Source organism: Mustela erminea, chromosome 18, assembly GCF_009829155.1.
Source record: "Mustela erminea isolate mMusErm1 chromosome 18, mMusErm1.Pri, whole genome shotgun sequence".
In the NCBI taxonomy this organism is placed as follows: Eukaryota; Metazoa; Chordata; class Mammalia; order Carnivora; family Mustelidae; genus Mustela; species Mustela erminea.
Window position 1 is genome coordinate 14,232,648 of NC_045631.1, and position 23,814 is coordinate 14,256,461.

The following is a 23,814-nucleotide window of genomic DNA, read 5'->3' on the forward strand; positions in this document are numbered from 1 at the left end:
TTCAAGGACTTGTATTCTCCTCTCCACTGGAGGCCTGCTGGTAGTACAGGTTTTCTCAAGGTCATCGTCAAGCATGCTTGCGTGACCAGTACCATTTCTCATTAGTGATATTTTAAGCAGCCTATCATTCTGAGGGATGGTTCCATTTCCCCCTTTTTGTTAATGCAGAAGCAGCAAAATCCGTTTTTCAAGTTCTTGAACCATTAGTCATCAGAAAGATTTCCGTGAGCATCTGAGGACTAAGCGTAATATGATTATAGCAATAAAAAGTGTCATCATTCCACCTATAATGCCAAGACCAGTGTTTTGATCCAAGCAAAGGGTTTACATCAGACAGAATCATTTCGCACATTATTTGTGCGAAACTCACTCTTGAACTGATTGTAAGGATAGCAAGGAATGCCCTGAATAGAATCTTGAAGCTCTTTAATATCCACAGTTAAATTACCGCCATAATGACTAGTAATATGGTGAAATCTTGTTCCACGGTATTTCTGATTTATTATAGGTGTAGGAGTAACACAGAAGGAAGAAACATTCTAATCACACGGAAGGTGAACCCTTATATTTAGAAGATCTTCTCTCCTATATATATTATGGCTTCTTCTAAATCAGAGACTCTTTCATGAAATCTTTGATCTAGGACTGTTTGTTGATTCCAAGCCTTGCTAGCATTCTCATTCATTTTTGCACAAATTGTGTGGTTTGTACGGTCTGATGCAAGGCCAATCCCACAGTGGTAGCCGTAACAGTAATGGCTGTAATTCCTAGAATAGTTCGGTCGGTGGCACAGATGACAACCCAGATTTGTGACTCTTGTCTGAAGTGTGAAATATGTGTGTGGCAGGGGGACAGTTTTGTGGGACTGAGCCCCTGCTCTCTCCAGGTATCTATGTCCACACAGATAGTGTCAGATTGGAGTTACACGCACACTTAACTGGTGTCAGAGAATTGTTGGTGAGTGGAACACCCCCTCCCACACCCGTGGTGGAGTTGGGCACAGAACCCTTATGATTCCAAATATGAGAATGTCCAAAACCAAAACAAAAACCTCACTCTTTTTGCTAGTTTGGCTAAAACAGAAAGTCTAAAATCAAAGCCTGGTTTACAAATACATGATGTTATGAGAAATGTTGTTTTATGAAGGTTTCATTTCACAGGCATGATTGATTACATTATTGACTATTGGCCATTGATCTTCAGGTCCAGTTGTCTTATCTCCCCAGAGGTCTGGCTGGCGGGCTCAAGGGTCCATGCCTCTAATCACAAGTTGACCCCACTGCCAACCAGCCCCAGTTCCTAGGTGAGAGCCAAAAGCCACCTCATTAACATAACAAAAGAAACCTTTATTGCTATCCTCATTGGAAATTACAGAGGTTTTGTGCCTGAAATGGAGACACAGAACAAATAGTTCTGTTATATTTCTATTTCAGAGAGATAGAAAGCAAAGGAAAAACCTAAAGAATTAAAAAAAAAACCTAGATCAGTGAATAAACTTGATGAATTTTTCTAAGTTTTCAATAACTTTCTTTTTGTAGCATGCTTATAACATATTGTAAATGTAAATATAATCTCATTTGGTTATCAGTGATATTTAAAACACAGGGATATGCAGGCAATATTAGTTTAAATATTGTCTTAACTCTCCAGATACTTTAGTCCAAGAACATCCATTTTTAATTATATATGTTGTTTTGAAAATTTAACAACTGAACTAAGAAAAAAACTATGAGTTCTTTCAACAAAGTGAATATTTTGTTGGAAAAAAAGACCAGAAAAGTTGTATAGTATTATATACCAAAATCTTATCTCATAGAACTTACCAACTTAAAAATTCTTAAAAATTTAGAAGATTAAAAAAAAAAATTTAAAAGTGCGCCTGGGTAGCTCAGTGGGTTATAAGCCTCTGCCTTCAGCTTGGGTCATGATCCCAGGGTCCTGGGATCAAGCCCCATATTGGACTCTCTGCTCTGCAGGGAGCCTGCTTTCTCCTCTCTCTCAGCCTGCCTCTCTGCCTACTTGTGATCTCTGTCAAATAAATAAAATATAAAAAACAATTAAAAGATATCTTTGAAACTTTTATTTATAGCTTCTCTTCATGAAAAATTAATTAAAAGTTACAGGGCGGGTTTTTTCACATGTACTATTAAAATGACAGAGACTCCAGAAAATAATTATTTGAGATCTCCTATTCAAAGATGTTTAGATTTCAAATTTCCTGGGACCAAATGAGAGAAGAAAGCAAGAGCCTTATGTTTCTGAAAACCATCTTTGAATCTTCTTATTCTCCTAATAAAAATATAAAAAGACTGAGTCCATCTCAAATAGGAAAACACAGTAGATGGCAGGATTTTCTTCAAATATTTAGAATTAAACAGAAATGTCAAGACTGCTAAGCAACAAATATTGAAATAAGTCAGTTCTAGAGATCTAATTGGTTTTACCAAATGATTCATGAATCAGCCAACATCCTATCTAACAATAGAAAGGCATTCCAAAGTCTACAGATAAGGAAAGGTTTTTAAAGACAAGTCAACTAAATCATAATATATTTTTTAAAATAATTGCTCCGGGTGAAGTCACCTTCCTTTTGAGGATAAAAGGGTATATTAGGGGGATTACTTCATTTTCTTTCGGAGGAGGGAAAGGAGCCATGTGGCAGATTACATCATTGGTGCTGACTAGAAAATTCCACACTGACCAGTTAAGACTATATTTCTGAGGTAGGTTGAAATAGGAATTAGCTTAAGATATTAAGTCTTGGTGGGTCTAGCACAAATGACTCCATTTTGGGCCTGCTATTTTTTTTTTTAAACAAAACCTTTATTTGTGCGTTCTCAAAGCATGTAGTAAACAGTATACAATAATGAATTTTCTCCAGGATAGATTGTTTCTTTTTACAGATAAAAGGCCTTTGAAAATCAAGAATTGAAAACCAAACTTGAAACAGCCACAGTGACTTGTACAACTTTTTTAGACAAATAATTAAGCCTCATCATTGTTACCTTAATCTGTGACAGTAAATAAACACAAAATCCCACTGGTTGAACAAAATAGATGTTAGTCTCTGGATGCTGCCTTCTGAGCACAACAGAAACTTTCCCCATCCTCCCTCCTCCCCATCTAGGTCTCTCTTCTCCTCCTCCTTCTCCTCTTCCTCTTCTTATTCTTTGTCTCCTTCAGATTTAATTACTTATTTGATTGTTTATTTATTTATTTATTTTAGAGAGGGTGGGGAGGGCCAGAGGGAGAGAGAGTCTCAAGCTGACCACCTGCTCAGTGGAGCCCAACTTGGGGCTCCATCCCAGGACCCTGAGATCACGACCTGAGCCCAAATCAAATGTAGGACCCTTAACCGACTGAGCCACCCAGATGCCCATCTAGGTCACTCTTTTGGAGGAGGGAGTGAGAGAAAATCTCAGAGAGCTGGCTTCAGATACCAACAGTGACAATAATAATGCAAATACCAACAAGAGGATACTGAACTGTCATCTTGCCATTTTAAGCACTTCATGTATAATCATTCACCCCTCTCTTATGTCTACCCCAGGAGGCAGGTACTATTATTATCAGCATTTTTCAGTTATAGAAACTGGGGCACTTAAATTGGGTAGCTCACTAAGGTCACAAAGGAAATGATGTGGCCAAACTGGAATCCTGGTGGCCTGGATCCACAGTCCATTCTCCTAGTCACTATGCAAACGGCGCCACTCGGGGGAACAGTTGGCCTGGGTCACGCATCATCTTCATGGGCCTCTGGGTCTCCGGGGCAGAGGTGGGAGGAGGATCAGGTTACATCTAATATATTTTCACCCTTTATTGTCCTTTTATTTCTGCCTGTGCAACTATTAATCTATTCTATACCATTTGATATGTTCTTAAATATCTCTGCATTTCTCTTCTGAGGCTTTTTCATAATCTCTTTTAGGATTTTAATTTACTGAGAGATGATAGCTGCTATTATTGCAGTGAGGACATTGGAGTCTGCATTACGAGTGAGGCTGAGGGAGGGATGCTTTCTCTACTTGGTTGTGTCACGCAGCCTTCGTGATCCAGGCTACAGGGCTTCATTCAAAGAAATTGGGAGGTTTCCTTCCTCCTCTGGGTCTGGGATGTATCACATAGCACAGCATGGCCTGGGACTTGAGCATAAGTAGAAGTACTTGACTGTGACATTTAGATATGATGAATGTGGCAAATCTCTGGCTTTCAATGATATTTCTATATCCATCATTTTCATATATTCTCTACTCGATTTTAGTTAATGTCTAAATCTGCACTCTCATTCTATCAGTCCTTTTTTTTCCCTCCTTGAGATTACTTTAGATTGAGTTCTTCTGTTTCTTGGTCAAATAAATCATTTGAATTTTTTGTTTAATCATCAGTTAAAAGGGATTTTAACTTTCCCCGGTGCAGGTTTCCTGTCTTTGTAAGAAAAATTTTAAAATACCCATCTGTCCTATTAAATTGCTGATTTAATCTGAATTGAACCCAGATTTCCTAATTTAAATGAGAATTGGTTGAACAAGCATTTTTTCATTTAATTTTCCATTCAATTTTCATTTTATTTCATTTTTCATTTGCAAGCGGTCTGCTCTTTGGGTTCATCCACTTGTTGTTCTGCTCTGTTTCTCCTGTAGCTGACATAGGATGTGGCCTCTTATCAGTCCACTTGGGAAATAATAAGGGCTTCTCGTGGCCCTGGCGGAACATGGCAAACTACCCAAAGCCCCCTTAGGATGGAGCTGTGACAATGCAGATCCATGATCTGGACCACAGAGTGGTGTTTCCATTCACTGGGGTGGGAACTGCGGATCTGTGTGGTCTAAAGCTGTTTAGGTCAGAAAGGGCATCTAACCGGGATCCTCATTTCCCAAAGAAAGGAAGGAGTTAAATCAATGGAACTAAGCCAGGAGGAGGAATTGAATGTGTATTAGTCGGCATTCTTCAGAGAAACAACTGACTGTTTATACCTACATCTCCATGTCATCTTTCTCTAGAGAGGGATTTATTAGAAACTGGCTCACACCGTTATGACCCAGGCAGGAGAAGACCAATGTTCCACCTCAAAGACATTGAGAGGGTTAGAAGGAGGGGCGTCTCCCTTACTCAGCCTTTTTGTTCTGGCTCAGTCAGTTGGATGAAGCCCAGGAGCATTGGGTGGCAATCTGTTTTACTGAGTAACCGATTCCAATGTTAGTCTCATCCAGAAACACTCTCATAGGCCCAGAGCAAAGTTTTACCCAATTGGTCACCTTGTGGTCCAGTGAAGCCAACACAAAAAACGAACCATCGCAGCATATTCCACAAGAGTGAATGAAGCTTCTGGGTCATGGGGAAATGATACCAAATGAAGTCACAGAGGAAGAAAAGAGAGATTCCCATCTAGGAGGCTCTTTGGTTCACATTCTTTACTGTTGTGTGGGTTCTGTTTATTTTCTCAAAAGTTTTTCAATAGGAATATATTAATGCCTGGCTTTAAAGCACATTCCTGTAGAGTAAATTTTATATGTATTCCTCTAGGTACCTCCAATGTGATTAGATGTAGTAAGCTCACATTTTGGGTTAGATTTCTCAGTCCACACAGGCCATGTGTAATTTTCAGGCTATGAAGATTAATAAAGGGAATTTATAAATAACATGAATGGAAATTAATATGTAAGGGCTTAATTGTTCATGTTAAAAATAACATGGTTCCCCAGTGCATTTTAGGGGATGACCTTAATCATCCCATCTTGCAACCTGGAGATCTTGCCTACCGGAAAAGAACTCCAGAAAAAAAAAAAACAAAACCTCTTCCAGCCCTTTGGAAAGGCCCATATCAGGTCTTGCTAAGCAACCCTGTGCTGCCAAACTCCAGGGAATAGGCTCTTGGATTCACGTGGCACACTGGAGGAAATCTCCAGATTCTGTGGGACCTGCACAGCATGAGGTGACCTAAAAGTACAGATTTCCCAGCACTGAAGTGGATGGCATCTCAAGAAACAGCTTTGCCATGATGCCTGGACGAGACTGATGTACCTTTTCTCACCCTTGCTTCCTCTCTCCTTCATGGAAAGACAGTGCTCCATCCCACCTTTACCAAACCCTTGCAGAAGGGGGCAGCATTTTTTGTTGTTGTTGTTGTGATCTTTCAGAAACATCCTCCTCATAATGCCATGACAAATCAATCTTTCCCCTTGTTTTTGCTGGAGGGCAGAGGTTTCTGAATCCACAAGTCTTTCTTTATTCGGAACCACTAACAGACTCTGGATTCTTAGCCACATTCACAGTCTCCACATTTGCACACTTACAGGCTGTATTATTGGATAACATTAGTTTCTAGACAGTACTTTGAGATAATACAATTCTAATGCAGCTTTGACATCTTGCTGTTTTGCAAATAGTTGTCCACCTGTTGTGTCATGTCTATACCTGTGCTGCATCTTCCCGAGGGCACTCGGTTAATTCTCTGACAGGCTGCTTGCAGGGCCCAATATCCTGTTTCTGTTTTCATGACTGTTTGAAGCAGGGACTCCAGGAGGCATGCATGGCTCTGGGTTGGCCTCCATAGGGAGAAATGTTCTCTCGTAAGTCACTTAGTCTCCTAAGTGCCAATAACTATTCTCAGTTGGCTACTTTCTGACCTAGGGTCCTGACTTAGAACCACAATACAAGTTGGAATTTTCATTTGAATTTTTATTTTTCTTAAAGATTTTATTTATGTATGTATTTAAGAGACAGAGAGAGAGAGTATGCAGTGGGAGCAGCAGGCAGAGGGAGAGGAGGAAGCAGACTCTTCTGCTGAGCAGGGATCCCAATGTGGGACTCTATCTGATCCTGGGACACCAGATCATGACCTGAGGCAAAGGCACATGCTTAACCGACTGAGCCACCCAGGGGTCCTGGCTTTATTTATTTGAGAGAGACTGCATGTGCTAGCTCTTGTGCGAACAGAGGAAGGTGCAGAGGGGGAGGGAGAGGGATAGGGTGAGAGAATCTCAAGATAAAGAAAGATCACCCATGACAGAATGGGAACTACTTAGTGACAGCAGGAGAGTGAGTCAGGGAAGCAAGTATGTAGCTTAGTAGTGGAAATGTGGGAGAAAGGAAGCCCATTCATGTCCCCATGTTCCCAGAATCTCCTCTTCATTCACTAGTCTTGCCGGAAGTTTGTAGACCTGGTAGACCATGATTTACTTAACTGCATTTCCTCTGTTACATATATAGGTTCATATTATTTGCCATCATAAATAAGCATGCAATAAGCATATTTTATGAACATCAACTTTTAATCTACTATTGAATGATTTTTTTTTCTTTTCTCCCTTTCCCTTTCTTTCTTTCTTTCTTTCTTTCTTCCAGATTTACTTATCTGTCAGAGAGAAAAACAGCAAGAGAGAGTTCACAAGCAGGGGGAGCGGGAGGCAGAGGGAGAAGCCATCGAGCAGGGAGTCTGACACAAGACTCCATCCCAGAGTCCTGGGATCACAACCTGAGCCAAAGGCAGAGGCTCAACTGACTGAGCCACCCAGGCGTCCCTTGAATGATTTTCTTAAATTATATCTCAAGACTGAAATTATTGGACTGAAACATTTTTATCATTCTTGAGATTTATTCACACAGTCCCTTTCTAAAGAGTTGTATTAAGTTGCATTGGCTAAAATCTCTGTTAACCTTGTAACAATGACTTCCTTCTCATAGGAGTTCCTAGTCAGAGGAGCAACAAGTTCTTAGTTGCTTAGCTGCCCTTAGTAGTGATAGCAGCTACACAGACTTTGCCATCTTGGCAGAGGACAATGTAATGTTTATCAGCCTGGCCATGATTTATTGATGAATAAAACAGGTCATGAGAAGTTCAAGGAAAGATGGCCTTAGTTCATTATTAAACTTTGTCTGCCTTGACCATTCTCTCTTTCAATTCAGATATGATTTACCTCTCATTATTGAGGTTTTCCAAATCATATATTTCAAGATATTTCTTTTCCCTACCTGAAATAAGAATCAGTGCCCCTACACTTGTGAAAGGAAGAAATTGTTGACTTTCAGAAAGAATTCCTATAATGAATTTAAGGATGATTAAAAATATTGTTTTGCAAATTTACCATTCATGATAAAGGGGACACACATACAAATTTAAACATATGGCTTGATTTTGATAGGAATTTTGGATAATATGGGTCACTGTATTTCCATTACTTTGAGATTCCTTTCCTTTGTCTGCCAACATACTTAACTATTGACAATTATGAGTAATATCAGACTGGTTTGTGTTAATCAGCAGCTGACTAATGTCATATAATAAGTTCATTTGATTTTGTAAAAAAAATAGCTGAAAATATTAATAATTAAATCTTGTTACCCATCTTAACTCTTCATGTGGAGTCACTACACAGGGGGGATTAAACACCAGAAGATCAACTTTTTCCTTCAATCTTGGTAATAAGACTTTGACCAAAATGTTTCAATAGTCAGAATTTTAAACTGGACTCAGAATTAAAACAGATAAATACATAAATCTTTAAAAATACTTTCTTCCCATGTTTTTAGAGAAAAATGTTTTAGAGGGATAAAACTGTATACAGAGATAAATATTTTTACATTTTCTTTCAGATATAGGCTTTTCGAAGATTAAATAAGGAAGCAAGCTCTCCTATGTTCTATATAGATATACATATGCTTTAAACCTATTGCTCTAACTTAAACATTTATTTTCTGTAACCAAGAGAAATGTTTTATGAGATAACAAAAAACATCCAAAAATACATATATATATAAATAGATACACATATATTTGTGCATATATATATATGTGTGTGTGTGTGTATGTATGTACATACATATGTGTGTGTATGTACATACATACACACACACATATATATGCACAAATATATGTGTATCTCTATATATATTTGCTTTCTACTTTACTCATAAAATAAAGATACATAAATAAATATATTGGATGGGACAATTAGGCCTGAAAATTGTGGAAGAGACACTGAAAATCTCAGTTGTCTGGCATTTTGTAAATCTTTAAACCATTGGGTGCAATTTTCTGTGAACCTGCAACAAAAATGTCTTTTTAAACAAAGTGCTTTCAAGGCACAATGCTATTTAAAGTATTCCTTTGGTTCCTCTGATGACTGTGTTATATACATACTCACAAAACCATGTCTCGTCATGCCACCCTGCACTGTCACAGGCACAGTAAACTAAAGACACCATCTCTGGATGGGCTCTCACCCCTAAAGCCATTTCCTTCAATTACCACTTTGTACAGACGCTCATCCATGAACTCTAAAGCTATTTCTTAGTTTCTTTCTTTATTTTTTAAGATTTTTTTATTTGAGAGAGAGAGACAGAGCGCACACACAAGCACACATGCCTGAAAAGGGCAGAGGAAGAGGAAGCAGACTCCCCACTGAGCATGGAGCCTGATGTGGAGCTCCATTGCACAAACCCTGAGATCATGACCTGAGTTGAAATTAAGAGTCTGTCACCGAGCAACTGCACTTAACCAACTGCGCCAACCAGGCGCCCCCTGAGGCTGTTTCTTGAGATGGAATAGCTGAAATACTTCAAGGCAGTGTCCGAAGTATCAGGTATTTTATTAACATTCTTACAATTCTCCTATATATGTATAGAGACCTACCATTATTCACTAAATATTTTTCTTTAAATGGACCTTTTTTGTTGTTGTTGTTAAATAAATTTGCTCTAAAGGGAAATCAGTATTACTTCCTGGAAATAGAAATGACTACAAGAATAAATGGGATATAAATTTTTAAAAATGTCATGGTTATAGTTACTGCTTCCACTCTAAGGGTGATGCAGGCCTTCTGCCTCTTTGTTAAAGAGACATTTGGAGGGGCGCCTGGGGGGGCTCAGTCAGTTAAGCATCTGCCTTCAGCACAGGTCATGATCCCAGAGTCCTAGGATTGAGTCCCACATGGAGCCCCACATGAAGCACTCCCACACCCACCTGCCCACTGTGGGGGGAGGGAGGCTTCTCAGCATGGAGACTGCTTGTCCCTCTCCTCCTTCTGCCCTGCTTGTGCTCTCTCTCTGCCTGTCTTTCAAATATGTAATAAATAAATACATAAGTATGTAAATATGAGACTGATTCACTACCTACTGTGCTAATGAGTAACCTCATAAATATGTAAATAAATAAAATCTTTAAGAGAGAGGGAAAAAAGAGACATTTGCAAGTGTTTAAAAGGTGTTAAAACTGAGACCTTCTCCCAGATGTAATCAAAATGGCTGAAGGAGGATTAGAGAGGAAAGAGCTTTTACATCATGTGATTCAATTATTTAACACTCAGTCTTACCATCTCAGCACTGGACACATCACTGGGCTATATACACACAGCCTTACAACTTCCATTTTATCCAGGTTTCTAAAAGCATTTCTGTTTGTCATTTTAATAGGCCTGTTAACTGTAAAGTTCAAAGAGAACACATGAATAGTATCTTTGAGGAGGTGTTACAGAGGTACCTCTTCTTTCTCTATTTATTTAAAAAGTGAAAAGTAACATTTTTGAGGGAAGTGATTCAGGAACACCTTTGTCTGCAAGTAGGAAAATGACTAGTTATCTGCTGTTCCTTTTGGTAGTGATACTGCAGCATGAGGAAATACATTTGAAATAACCAATTTTCAATTACATAAAGAAATTAAGTTTCTCACATTGTTAAAAAAAAAAAAAAGTCCAGAAGGTAATTTTCCGGAAATGTTAAGAAGGGAAACTAAAAAAGAATTTGCTTTGTAATTGTTTATAATGGCTTTGAGGTGGGGGTGCCTGGGTGGCTCAGTCATTAAGTAGCTTGCCTTTGGCTCAGGTCATGATCCCAGGGTCCTGGGAATGAGCCCCATGTCAGGCATCCTGCTCAGTGGAGAGCCTGCTTCTCCTTCTCCCTCTGCCTGCTGCTCTGCCTACTTGTGCTCTCTACCTCTCTGTCAAATAAATAAATAAAATCTTTTTAAAAATTGTTCTGAGGTACTATGTATTAATAATCATTGCAGTATGGATTTTAAATAAAGGGCAAAATTGATATTAAAATACAGAAAATTATGTAGTTTAAAAAGAAAATGGATTAAATGACAAAGTTACTGTAGACTGGATATAAGGTCTAATCACACACACCCTTCACCCATCCACATTCAGCTTTTGGGTGGTCTCAGAGCATTAGAACAGATCTAAAAATGGGGAAGTAAGCAAAAAAGGCCTCTGACAAAAAGTTTTAAATTCAAACAGCAAAATGCACTTTATTTATATGAGAGGCTCTTATTTAGAGCCCCTGAACTCTTAGCTTAAATACAAGTTTAACTAAATCACTTGTTTCGTATTCTAGCAAATAGCACAAGGAAAGAGAGAGCGGAAATGCCACTAACAGGTAACAGTAAAATAAGACAACATAAAGCAAGAGAAAAGAGACAAAGAGAGGAAATGAAAACTCAAAATCACTGTAGGCTCTAGCTACTCAGTGTAAGGAAGAAAGCCCTGAGCAATCCTCATCACAGCTAGCACAGAATAGCAACTAATGTTCATTTTAATGACCCTGAATCAATCAAAGATAAAGTTATGTTTAGTTTATTTTAAGTTATGTTTAGTTTATTTTAGGAATGTCAGGAAAGCCATATGCCATATCTGAAAAAAGTCTTTTTTCTAAAACTAAAAAAGAAGCAAAATGAAAGTACTACTTTGTAAACAGGTAAGCTTAGTTATCTAAAACAATGATTTTGGGGTTGCCTGGGTGGCTCAGTGGGTTAAGCCTCTCTGCCTTTGGCTCAGGTCATGATCTCAGGGTCCTGGGAGCAAGCCCCACATTGGGCTCTCTGCTCGGCAGGGAGCCTACTTCCCCCTTTCTCTGTCTAGTTGTGATCTCTCTCTGTGTCAAGTAATTAAATCTTAAAAACAAAAAAACCAAAACAAAACAAAAAACAAACAAACAAAACAATGATTTTTATCATGGCTGTGATAATCTATGCCTAGTGTTCTGAATATTAAACAAACACAGAGTTTTGTAAGTGGATCATAATACTTACGCTAATGCTTCCTTCTTCCTTCTTTCTTTGTCAGCATTCAGGGTCACCATCACTCAAACCACAGAAAGAGCTGACTGGCATGGAAGACCATGAGCCATGTCCTGAAACAGCCATGAGACTTCTAGATTTAGACTCAGTTGTCGGGGCTTAAATTCTGTAATTATCACTCTATTAGTTACATGACTTTAAAAAATGAACCTCACCTCAGTTTCCACCTCTGTTAAAAAAAAGATATTTTGAATTTCTTATTTAAAGTTTTTATATACCAAAACCATATATTTAACACTAGTCATAGAGACAATAAAGAAGTAAGTTAAAATTTTAAAGGGCAAAACCTTTAATGTAAATTATGTAAATTAATGTAAATCATGTAACTCACCTAAGTACCTTTCTTGATAATCTAGTTTTTAATAGCAATAACAAGTTCTAATAGGTAAGAATTTCTTACATATTTTGCTTAATTCCTTCTAAGCTGAAAAATAACTTCTGAGTTTAAAAAAGCAGAAAAACTAAATACTCTTAACAATAAGAATACACGTCAAGAAGCACAGAAAGCATTTTTATTTCTTATCCCTATCTGATACACAGTGTTACGATTTTTTGCTTACAAAAAAGCACTTATAACAACAACAAATACCCAAAATTATCCAAGTCCTACTAATTAAAATATTAAAGGAAAACTGTCACTGGGAAATATATGTGTAACTTTAAATGGTGGTTCTGTAATTGTGATGTGTTTTTTTATCTCTCCAGGCCTCATTCTCCTCTTTCTTCTGATTTCATCTCCTTGATCTCTAATGGGTAAATTCTCTATCCTCACATTCTCAATCCATTTAGCTTGGGTAGGGCTTATCCCAATGCAGCTGTTGGGGTGGGACTATGACTCAGGCCTAAACCAGTCATCTGCATATTTCAATCCCCTTTGGCCACAGTGAGACATTTTGAGATGGCATATGATCCAAGATGATCCAAGCAATACTCATTCTGGGGCTTGTAAGACTAACTAAATAGAAAGAGTTTCTTTCCATGGAAGGATAAGGGAGGTGTTTGCTGAGAACTGAGAAAGTTTCTTCTTTAAACTTTCCATTTCTCAAATTTTCTTCTTACCAAGAAGAAAAAGATTACCTAGAAATAGCGTCAACAGAGATGTTCAGAATTAAGAAAAAGATGCCTGTCATATCATTTGAGTTCCTGGAGCCAGCTGTGCCTGAAGCCACACAATTTACTTAAGCCAGTTTAAACTGGATTCTCTGTCACTTCTGACCAAAAGATGACTGATCCTTCCAAGACAGTAGAAGTTTCCTTTGAATTTTGGACAAGATGAATTACATCAGTTAAGAATTTACTTTGTAAATTATGGTGTATACTATTTAGTGGATTAAAAGTTAATTAATTTATCACTCAAGCTTCTTTGACCTAATCATCTTAACCTTCACTTATTTAAAAAAAATTAACTGTTATTGGACAAGGATGAACAGCTCACCAAGTCTGTAATTACTGGCTGAATGTGGACTTTGTTACAGTGTGCTGTCTCCAGAGTGCAAGCTGATGCTTCAGGGTTGATATCAGAGCACCTAGAAACAGAAAGAAAGAAAACTGTATTTTGCTACCATGAGGCAACCTATTACTGAAAAATTTTTAAATGTTCCACTGCTTTTTTAAAAAGCAGATTTAGAAAAAAATGAAAATGCTTTAGTAATGGTGGAGGAAAAAGAAATAAGATGTTATATTAATGAAAAAGATTGTTATATTGATATAATGTGCAAGAATAGAAACTACACATACATGCATACACATCTGAAGGAATTATGAATCTAATGAATACTATACCACCCCAAAAATGAAATTTAAAAGGAATTTTTGAAAGATAGTCATGATACAATATTAAAAACATAGGAAATGGGAAAAAAAGAAAGAAACACACTTTGGACCATGTGTGGTAGAACTGCAAGTGATTTTTATTTTCTTCTTTAAACTTCCCATATTCTCAAATTTTCTTAAAAATTTAAGTAATTTTCAATTTTTTTCTGGTAATCAGGCTATTTGCCTAAAAATTTTCAAATTTAGAAATGCCCTAAAATTATTTTGTTGCTTCTATAAATTATGTAGTATGATGGAACGGTTTTGGACATGCAGTTAAAATGTTTAGGGAAGAATAATTTATAATCTGAGTCCTTACTACACTTAAGTAGACTCTTTCAGATATATACCATTCATTTACAAAAATGATTTCATTCAGGCAGTCATACCCCAGTGAATTTCTTAGTGGAAGATGTGGATGAATTTGATATACTTATACTTACATGTACAAAGCTTGAGGACCTGTCATAGAGGCTAGGAATGCAGATACCACTCCAGACCCTGATCCTACTTCAAGGCATATTTCCACTCTAAAAAAGCAAAATAAAATAAATGAGTATAGTAGGATAAAAATATACATCACAGAAAATGACGCTCAATCTACTTTTAATGTGTATTTCTCCAGCATCACTCGCCTGCAAATATATGGAAATACAAAAGAAATTTATAAACACACTAATTTCTGACAACCACTTTGTGCTCATTTAATACTGTTTAACTCAGAATTGTTTGGGGTGTGTAATTAAAGTCCATAAAATAGATGGATTCCAATTAATTACCACAAAACATTACATAAAATGATGGAATAAGGTTGAGGGTTGAAAATATTAATATGAAAAACATCAACCCTTCTCACAAGGGTTTAGTAGTATAGTACTTCCCTAAAATGATAGGGTTAGTTATTATACTCTTTATTTATGATGTTTTCTCTATCATTTAAAAGTACATAACATTCACAAATCCATTAGGATATCCTAGGGAAAAAAAAAGTTCCCCCTTTCTCTTAATAGATTTAGAGCAGGGAAGAAATTCATTATTTGTACAGCTGTACACTGAAGAGAGAAAGTCTCACAGAATCTGATCTTAGAATATTAGTATAACTTTAAAATGCTTTTGAATAAATTCCTTATTACACTCTATTTTATCCTTCAATTAAATTTACTTCCCTGTCTATAATCTACATATGCATCAAAAGCACTAGTTTACTCCATCACAGAAATGGGTTTAATGGGATTTAGGTCTTGCTGGCTACTAACGCCTCAGACGACTACCCAAAAATAAACTCTAGCAGCTTCTAACTTTTGGAATCAATCCACATTATCTGACAACCTTACCTGTTGAATTATCTGTTGAACCTTACCAGGAGGCTTTTATTTGAAAATAACTATCATGCTTTCATAAACAGAATCCCAAGAACAGAAATAATCTGACTTTATAACAAAATCAGCTCCTTTCACAGCATACTTTGCAATGCAATTTGTGCTTGTACATCTTTCTGGGGTATCTTGAAACTTAAAAGAAATTTTATCTTGAAATTTAAAAGACAAATTACAAAAAGAAATATACCATTTGACATTCTAGTAAATCCCAAAGTTCCATCGTTTACAATGAAAAGCTGATTTAATAAGCGTTGGGGCATTTTACATATGGAAAAATCTGACCAGATTTAAGAGAGAGAAACACAATACAGAAATACAGATCTATGAAGCCTGACTGCTGTTTCATCTTGAGATACCAATTTCAAGTCTTGATCTTTAAATAAATCTAATTACTCAAATTCCTTTCATTAAAAAAAAACGCAGGTATTCATTCTTTTAATGTCATTTAAAATTTAAGAGGGGCACTTCAACAAGTCAATTTTGTTATTTACAAAGTGCTAGGGAAAATTCCATAGGCTGCTAGCTCTGTAGCTATTTAAAATTTTCAGTTAATGAAAAATTACGCTCTGCAGTCGCACTAGCCACGTTTCAAGGGTTCTGTCGCCACACGTGGCTAACTGGCTAGTTGTTCAGGGCAGAATATGCTGTTCAGTGGGTTTCAAAATACTTATCCACGCCATGATCCCACAATCTCACTTCATTTTTGTGTCCTTCCCTTACTATAGGGTGCTTTTGTATACTGAGTAAACTAAATGCCACGCACCTTCTAATAGTTACGAAAAAAATTATATTAATAAGCCACGTTTTCAGAATATTTAGTTTTGAACGTGTTATCACATCACTGCTCTGGGGGCTTGTGGAAAAGATACACGCTGGCGTAGTAAGGAGCGGTGGAGCTCCCCAGACCAAAGCAACACCTCAGCAAAGTAGAGACATCCCGGCCCGCTCATGACAGGTATCTAAAGGAAGATCGTCTGTACCGGCGTTCTGGTATCCATGTTCGCCAAGTCTGCGGACACCGCCTCCTCTCCTGCGGACTGCACGCCTTCTTTCCCGGGCTCTCCTTTGCCGCTGCCTCTCCAGAACACTGAAGCCCTCTCCCACGGGGATCCTCGTCCTCCTCGCATCCTGTCAGTTCAGCCACTGCTGCCTCCAGCGCCTCCAGCAGCAGGAACCTAGCCTCCACGGACTTGTACACATTGGTGAAGGCGCCTCGGCCCACGCGCCCATGCAGCGGTGCGGGGAAGCTCCGAGCTGCCATCTTTCTTCCCTCTGTCCCACGCGCAGGCGCCAAAATTCCACGCGCGCAGGTCCAGCAGTGGAGGGCGGGGCAAGGGGGCGGAGCCGTGGGGGCGGGGCGCCAGAGGCGGAGAGATGAATCCAGGCTTGTTATTTTTAAGTCTGTCGGTAAATGTTCTTGGAAATTCTAAGGGTTATGTAATCTGGAACTGCTGACCTTTGCTTTCTTATTTAGAATGTTTAAAATTTATTTTATTTTATTTTATAGGTTAGCCCTTGATGCAGGGCATCCTCGATTGTTTTTGACTAAGGGGAGTGTTTTTTCCTTTACATTCAAAAGTTTTCTTCTATTCCTTGTTTGCAAAGAATTGAACAAATACATATGGTTACTAAATTTTACTTTTTTAATATCAATTGAACTTTAAGTTTTGAGCTTTAAGAATAAAATTTTTTCTCACTTAATTTTTTACTTTAGTGTGTTATAAAAATTACCTTCCTAATGTTGAATCATGAAGGCACTTTTTATCAGTCTCACTCAAGCAAGATGATTTTTCTTTTAATATCCTACTGAATTTGGAGTGCTAATAATCTAGCTCTGTTTTAATTATGCTGTCCTCACAGGATGAGTTAGGACATTGTTTCTGGAACATTTGGTAGAACTCACCCATAAAACTGGATGGATTTAGTGCTTCGTTTTTTTTTTGTTTGTTTGTTTTTGTTTTTTTAGTGGATGGTTCTCTACTGTTTTGGGGCATCCTCTATAGATTGTTAGATTCTTCAGGCACTTGCACTCTTTTTGAGTCAAATTTTGTAATTTCCCAATAAAACATTTTTACATCTAGTTTTTAAAATTTGAGTAATAAAGATACAAGTAAATATCTAGATACCATTTTTAAAAACCTGAGTATCTATTACCCAGAATTGATAATTAATACTACTTTCTCATATTTCCTTATGAGTGTTTATTTTATTTTTAAAATACATATTATACTATATATTACTATTTAATAATTGTGTTAAATGCAATATTTATTTATTTTTTTTAAAAGATCTTATTTATTTATCTGACAGAGATCACCAGTAGGCAGAGAGGCAGGCTGGGGGGGTGGGGATGCAGGCTCCCCGCTGAGCAAAGAACCCAATGTGGGGCTCAATCCTAGAACCCTGGGATCATGACCTGAGCAGAAGGCAGAGGCTTTAACACACTGAGCCACCCAGGAGCCCCAAAATGTAACATTTATTATAGCGAATTAGCTCACATGGTTATGGAGACTCACAGACCCAAAATCTGCAGAACCAATTTCCTATCCTTAAAAGAGTTTTTAAATATAAGAACTAACATAATACAGATGAAGTGGGTGTTTTTCTGTATTCACCCTCAGTTTCATTTTGTAAACCTCTCTCCAACCCAACTTCTCTCACAAATTTAGCGTGTATCCCTCTAATTAATATTTTTACGTTTTTACATTCAGATATTCATGAACAGTGAATAGCTAGTATGTTTTCAAATTTGTTTTGCTGGTAATAGGTTGGACAAACTGTTTTTCGCATTTCTTTTTCATTGAAAGTTCTCACTCCGTGTCTTCATATATATAAAGTTGGTTTACTCCTTTTCATTCTTTTTCAATGCCAGATAGTATCATATGTAAATATAAAATATCTTATCTGGAATGGATAAATATCTATTGTGTAAACATTTAATCCTCTTCAGATTTTCATTATTTTAAGCAACACTGTGATTAACTTTCTCAAACAAGCTTTTTTCTGATCCTGTACAAAAGTTTCCTGGATCCAAGCCAGAATGGATTAGCAGTATTGTATACACATTCAATTTTCAAATTTCAAATTTCTTTCCAATCTAATTGTGCTTAGTTGGTGGGAGACTTAATATTTGATTTTTTATTATTAGACTTATTTTTTAAATTTATTTTAAAACGAATTGGCCTTGTTGTCATTGAGTTTAGGCACGTGTTCATATGTTCTTCGTTTGAACTTCTTTCTTTGTGAACTGTCTGTTCATTTTTGCCTATTTTTTCCTTTTGAATTTGTTTTTATTTCCATTAAAATTGATACATGCATAATTTAATAAGCCAAATAGTGCTACATGAGTAATGAAAAGCAGTCCAGTCGAGTACACCAAGATCTAATTTCTCATGTCTTATTCTTCAGAAATGACCATTTTCAACTTTTATCCTCTTCTTTGGCCATTTATTCATATCTCTATGTATGATGCTTATAACAATATTACTTCATTTCTCAATTTTCACATTATCTATTGAGTTCTTATGATAGAAGGTAAAGTTCACGTGACAGAAGGCAAGAATTTGATTCTCCTGCTGCCCGAAAACAAATATAATTGCCAGGCCCCCTATCCCTCTTTTCCCAATATGGTTATATTGTGATTGATTGATTGACTGATTGATTTTTACATTATTCTGTCTATAGAAATGGTATCTGGACCTGATTTCTGTATTATACCTGTTACTTCCTTGCACAACTCTTTGCGTTTCCTTAAGGTTAATAATCATCTGTTGTTTTATCTTCCTAGGTCTGCCATAACAAATTATTTCAAACTAGATGGCTTAAAAGAACAGCAATTTATCCTCTCTGTTTTAGAAGTCTGAAATCAAGGAGGTAGAAGGGCCATGGCTCCCTATGAAAGCTATAGGGAAGAATCCTTCCTCGCCTCTTCTAACCTCTGATGGTTGACAGCAATCTCTGGCCTTCCTTGGCTTGCATCAGCAGCATAACTCCCATTTCTGCCCTGGTCTTCATGTGGACTTCTTTCCAGTGTATCTTTCTTCCTCCAAACCTCTTTCTTTATAAGGACACCAGTCATGAGGTTTAGGGCCCACCTTAATCCAGTATGACCTCATTTTAATTTGATTACATTTGCAAAGACACTTTGCAAATAAAGACACATGTACATGTGTGTGTATGTATACGTGTATATGTGCATACATACATACATTATACATATATGTATATATATGTATATTTATATATATTCAGGATTTCAGCATTTCATTTTGGAGAATGTGATTGAACCCACAACACCTAGTAATAACTGCTCTTTCATTTGCATAGTTATCTATATATCACAGTTCAGCCTCAAAGTCTTTTCTAGTTGTTTACCTCCTGCCTGACTCTACCTCAGGCAGAGTTTAAAGACATTGAGCATCCTGGTTAATTCTATCTAATCTATTTAGGCACCACTGTATGTCTCTGGGACTCATTCCTGGGTTCTGTTTCTTCAGCTCTGATGCCAGGATGGTTGCATCTTACAGCTTCACTCCATAAATTCAGTGGCAGAGTCTTTTTCAGTTGCTTGCACTCAAGTCCTGTCATTCGCTCCTTCTTACTGGCCCCCAGTGGGTCCTATGCTCATGTTTGAATTGATCCTGTGGCCAGGTATATGATGAACTGATTTCCTCACACTTGCCCTGGGGCCCGGAGGGAGGTCTCATCACCACCAGATAGTCAGAATGGTACCCCAAGAGCAAAATCGTAGTGCTGATATAGGTGCTGGGCAAAAACACAAAACACACTGAAGCGTGTTGGTGATTATTTTACTCTGGCTTGCTATTGCCTTTTTGTTTTGTTTATAGTATCTCTTACTCTGCAGATGTTTTTAAATGATTAAATCTGCTTTTTTTTGGTTTCTGATTTATGTGTTGTGCTAAGAAAATACTCTCTAAGAAAAGTTTATTTTCTGGTTTCAAAGTATACACGTTACTATATTAATTGGATCTACCTTATTAACTAGGTCTTTAGATTTTTTTAAGATTTTATTTATTCACTTGTCAGAGACACAAGCTGGGGCAGTTGCAGGGAGAGGGAGAAGCAAGCTCCCCACTGAGCAAGGAGTCTGATGCAGGACCCCATCCCAGCACCCCTGGATCATGACCTGAGCCTAAGGCAGATGCTTAACTCCAGCATATTTGTGTTTCCTACTCCAGATGGAAATGAGCCACTCTGGTGGCTGCTCCATGATTCTTTCCAATAAATTGTGTCCATGGCCTCGACACTTACTCTTCTGGAATTGCCCTGGCTTTCCTTGAACAATTATATGCTTTCTACTCACTTTTCAGGATGGGTGGGATGGTTTATCACCACACTGAGTATCCTTTCCATCTTTCTTCTAGAAGGCCTTCTTGAAATACTGGGGCTGGAACCCTCAAAACTACATTTTTTTAGACTCCTTTGAAGCTCTAGTTTTGGATGTGATCTCGGTTACACTGATCACTTACAACACGTGAGTTTTAGAAGGCACAAGCGGAACACTCTGAAGCAGAGGCTGACTTCTCTTGTCTCTGTTACTTTGGCAGGCAAGCCAAGTTGCGGGGGATCTTGATTTTCTGCAACAATTTTGGTGAGGGTCTCAGCGTTAGGGCTCTAGCTTTGTAGGTGTTGAGAGGCAGGGTGCATCTGTCTTTTGTTGCTGTGGGTGGTGGCATAGGTGGTCTGAGTCTGGAGCCAGCAACAGCAGCCAATTCCTTCTGGCAGGTCCAGAAGCTCAGTCCTGTAATGTGACTTTATGACATTAAAGTCGTAAGTCCAGCCCAGAGCTGATCTTCAGCCCTCCCAAATGCTATGATACCCATTAGCTATCCTGTAATGAATCCCCTTTAGCTTACCCAAACTAGAGTGAGTTTTGTATGCAGTAAAACCATCACTGATATATGGGGATTCCAGGCATTTTCTGGTATATTACAGTACTGCTTTCTTATTTCAGAGGTGTTTTAGACTTGTTATTTTAGGGGTAGTGCTAGTGGTTTTGGTGGTATGGTAGTAGGATCAAATGCTTAGACATTTTGATCTCATCTTCCTAGTGAGAATTAATTTTTCTCAGAGATAACAGATTGACTAGCATACTGTAACAAGAGATATATTTAATCTTATAAAGGCTTTGGTCTGGGGCACCTGGGTGGCTCAGTGGGTTAAAGCCTCTGCCTTCGGCTCAGGTCATGATCCCAGGGTCCTGAAATCAAGCCCCACATTGGGCTGTCCCCTTGATGGGGAGCCTGCTTCCTCCTCTCTTTCTCTGCCTGCCTGTCTGCCTACTTGTGATCTCTTGTCTGTCAAATAAATAAAGACTTTAAAAAAAAAAAAGCCTTTGGTCCAAGTCTCTTGCACTATAAAAGATAATATCCTTGCGCTTTTTTTTTTTTGAAAGTTACTTTAACAGGTTCTTGTCCCATCTATGCCTGCGTGCATTTTAACAGAAACCACATGTTGCTGCTGGTGCTCTCCATGAATCCAAGACTGGCACCAATCTTGACTAGATTCCAATCTCCTCTCGATATAAGGGGACTCTTTGGGAGATTTCAGTTAATTCCACCATAGTTTAGTAGTCAGTGAGATAGGCCATAAACCTAACATAGTCCATTTTCAGTGCATCTTTAAAAATGAGTCTAAATTTTTACAACCAAAGAATTCTTTCTAAATGTTTTTTTTGTTTCCATAAAGCATCCATCCTTCAGGGTTGATCATTACACTTAAAATACTATGACGCAAACTTGGAAAGAGTATTTGCAAAAGACAAATCTGATAAAGGATTGTTACCCAACATGTATAAAGAACTCTGAAACTCAAAAGAATAATAATAAAAAAACCCACCAGATTTAAGTATTCCACAAAAGTTCTGAACAGACATCTCACCAAAGAAATAATACTGATTGCAAATAAGCATATGAAAATGCGCTCGACATTATATGTCATTAGGAAATCTCAAAACAATATGATACAATGGTTTACCTATTAGAATGGCTCAAATCCAGAACACTGACAACACCAAATGTTGGTGAGCATGTAGACAATAGGAACTTCATAGATTGCTTTGGAAATGCAAAGTGGAATAGCCATTTTGGAAGACAGTTTGGTGGTTTCTTCCAAAATTTAATATACTCTTACCATACAACCCAATAATTATGCTCCATGGCATTTACTTAAATGAGTTGAAAAGTTATATCCATGTAAAAACCTGCACAAAGATGTTTGTAGCAGCTTTATTCATCATTGCCAGAACTTGGAAACAACCAAGATTATTTGGTCCTTCAGTAGGTGAATGCATAAGTAAAACAGTGACACATCCAGACAATATAAGATTTTCTTTTAAAGATTTTATTAATTTATTTGAGAGAGAGAGGGAGGGAGAGAATGAGTGATGGAAGGGGCAGAGGGAGAAGCAGACTTCCCATTGAGCAGGGAGCCCAATGTGGGGCTTGATCTCAGAACCCTGGGATTGTGACCTGAGCCCAAGGCAGATGCTTTAACTAAGTGAGCCATGCAGGTGCCCCCAGACAATAGAACATTTTTGAGCCCTAAAAAGAAATGAACTATCAAGCCATGAAAAGATATGGAGGAAACTCACATATATATTATTAAGTGAAAGAAGCCAATGTGAAAAGGCTAAGTATGTTATGATTCTAATTATATGACATTGTTGAAAATGCCAAACTATAGAGACAAGAAAAAGATCAGTAGCTGCCAGGGGTTAGTGAGGAGAAAGGGATGAATAGGTGAAGCACGGAAGATTTATAGGGCAGTGAAATTATCCCATATAATACTGTTATGGTGGAGAATATATATATATATATATATATATATATATATATAATTTCAACAAAATCTCTAGAATGTACAACACCAAGTGCGAGCCTTCAAGTAACCAATGGACTTCAGGTGATAATACTGTTTCACTGTAGGTTCACTGATAGTAACAAATGTATGTCTTTGGTGTGTGTGTAATGTTGATAGTGGAAGAAGCTTTGTTTGTGTATGTGTGCAGGAGGTATGCTTAAAATTCAAATGCTTAAAAATTCACTCCAGAAACTATGGAATTGGTCTTATAAGAAAGTGATCTTTGGGCTGATAGGGAAGTCATGGTACTAGATGTCTCTGCTTGGTAGGTCCTACTGAATTCTTAAGATTCTCAATGAATATAATTGATCCAGTTGGAGTAGCTAAAAGAGTAACAGAAAGCATATGTAGTGATGATAAATCAGGCCTTGGAATTTGCAGATCAGGTGCAAAATCCTTATTAATTTCAGTCTTGTTGACATTAATAGAATTTAGCAGTCTATAGTATAACAAAAAGATTGTGCATAGTTTTATTTAGCTCTTTGTGTTGCAAAGACTAGAGTCAAGTATTCCAAACAATTTTTTAAAATGTTTAATGTAGTAGTTTACATATATTCCTTGGCAATTTAGTGTCTCAGAAACCCAAGAACAGAGTGCAGAGTAGAAAAATCCCTGTGGAAAATGGAACAAGAACTGGAAAATGCTTTGGGATCCAAGACAAGTCTGAGA

General features: G+C 37.5%; 1 protein-coding gene across 1 annotated transcript; it reads right to left on the reverse strand.

Annotated features, from left to right (window-relative positions):
* Nucleotides 1-9,478: 9,478 nt before the first annotated feature.
* Nucleotides 9,479-16,566, reverse strand: LOC116577726 (methyltransferase N6AMT1-like). Its single transcript, XM_032321352.1, has 4 exons — nt 16,245-16,566; nt 14,329-14,415; nt 13,509-13,599; nt 9,479-10,419 (listed from the first exon to the last, which is right to left on the reverse strand). Exons 1-4 carry the CDS (start codon nt 16,523-16,525, stop codon nt 10,399-10,401), a joined length of 480 nt encoding a protein of 159 aa, XP_032177243.1. The 5' UTR covers nt 16,526-16,566; the 3' UTR covers nt 9,479-10,398.
* Between the last annotated feature and the right edge of the window lie 7,248 nt (nt 16,567-23,814).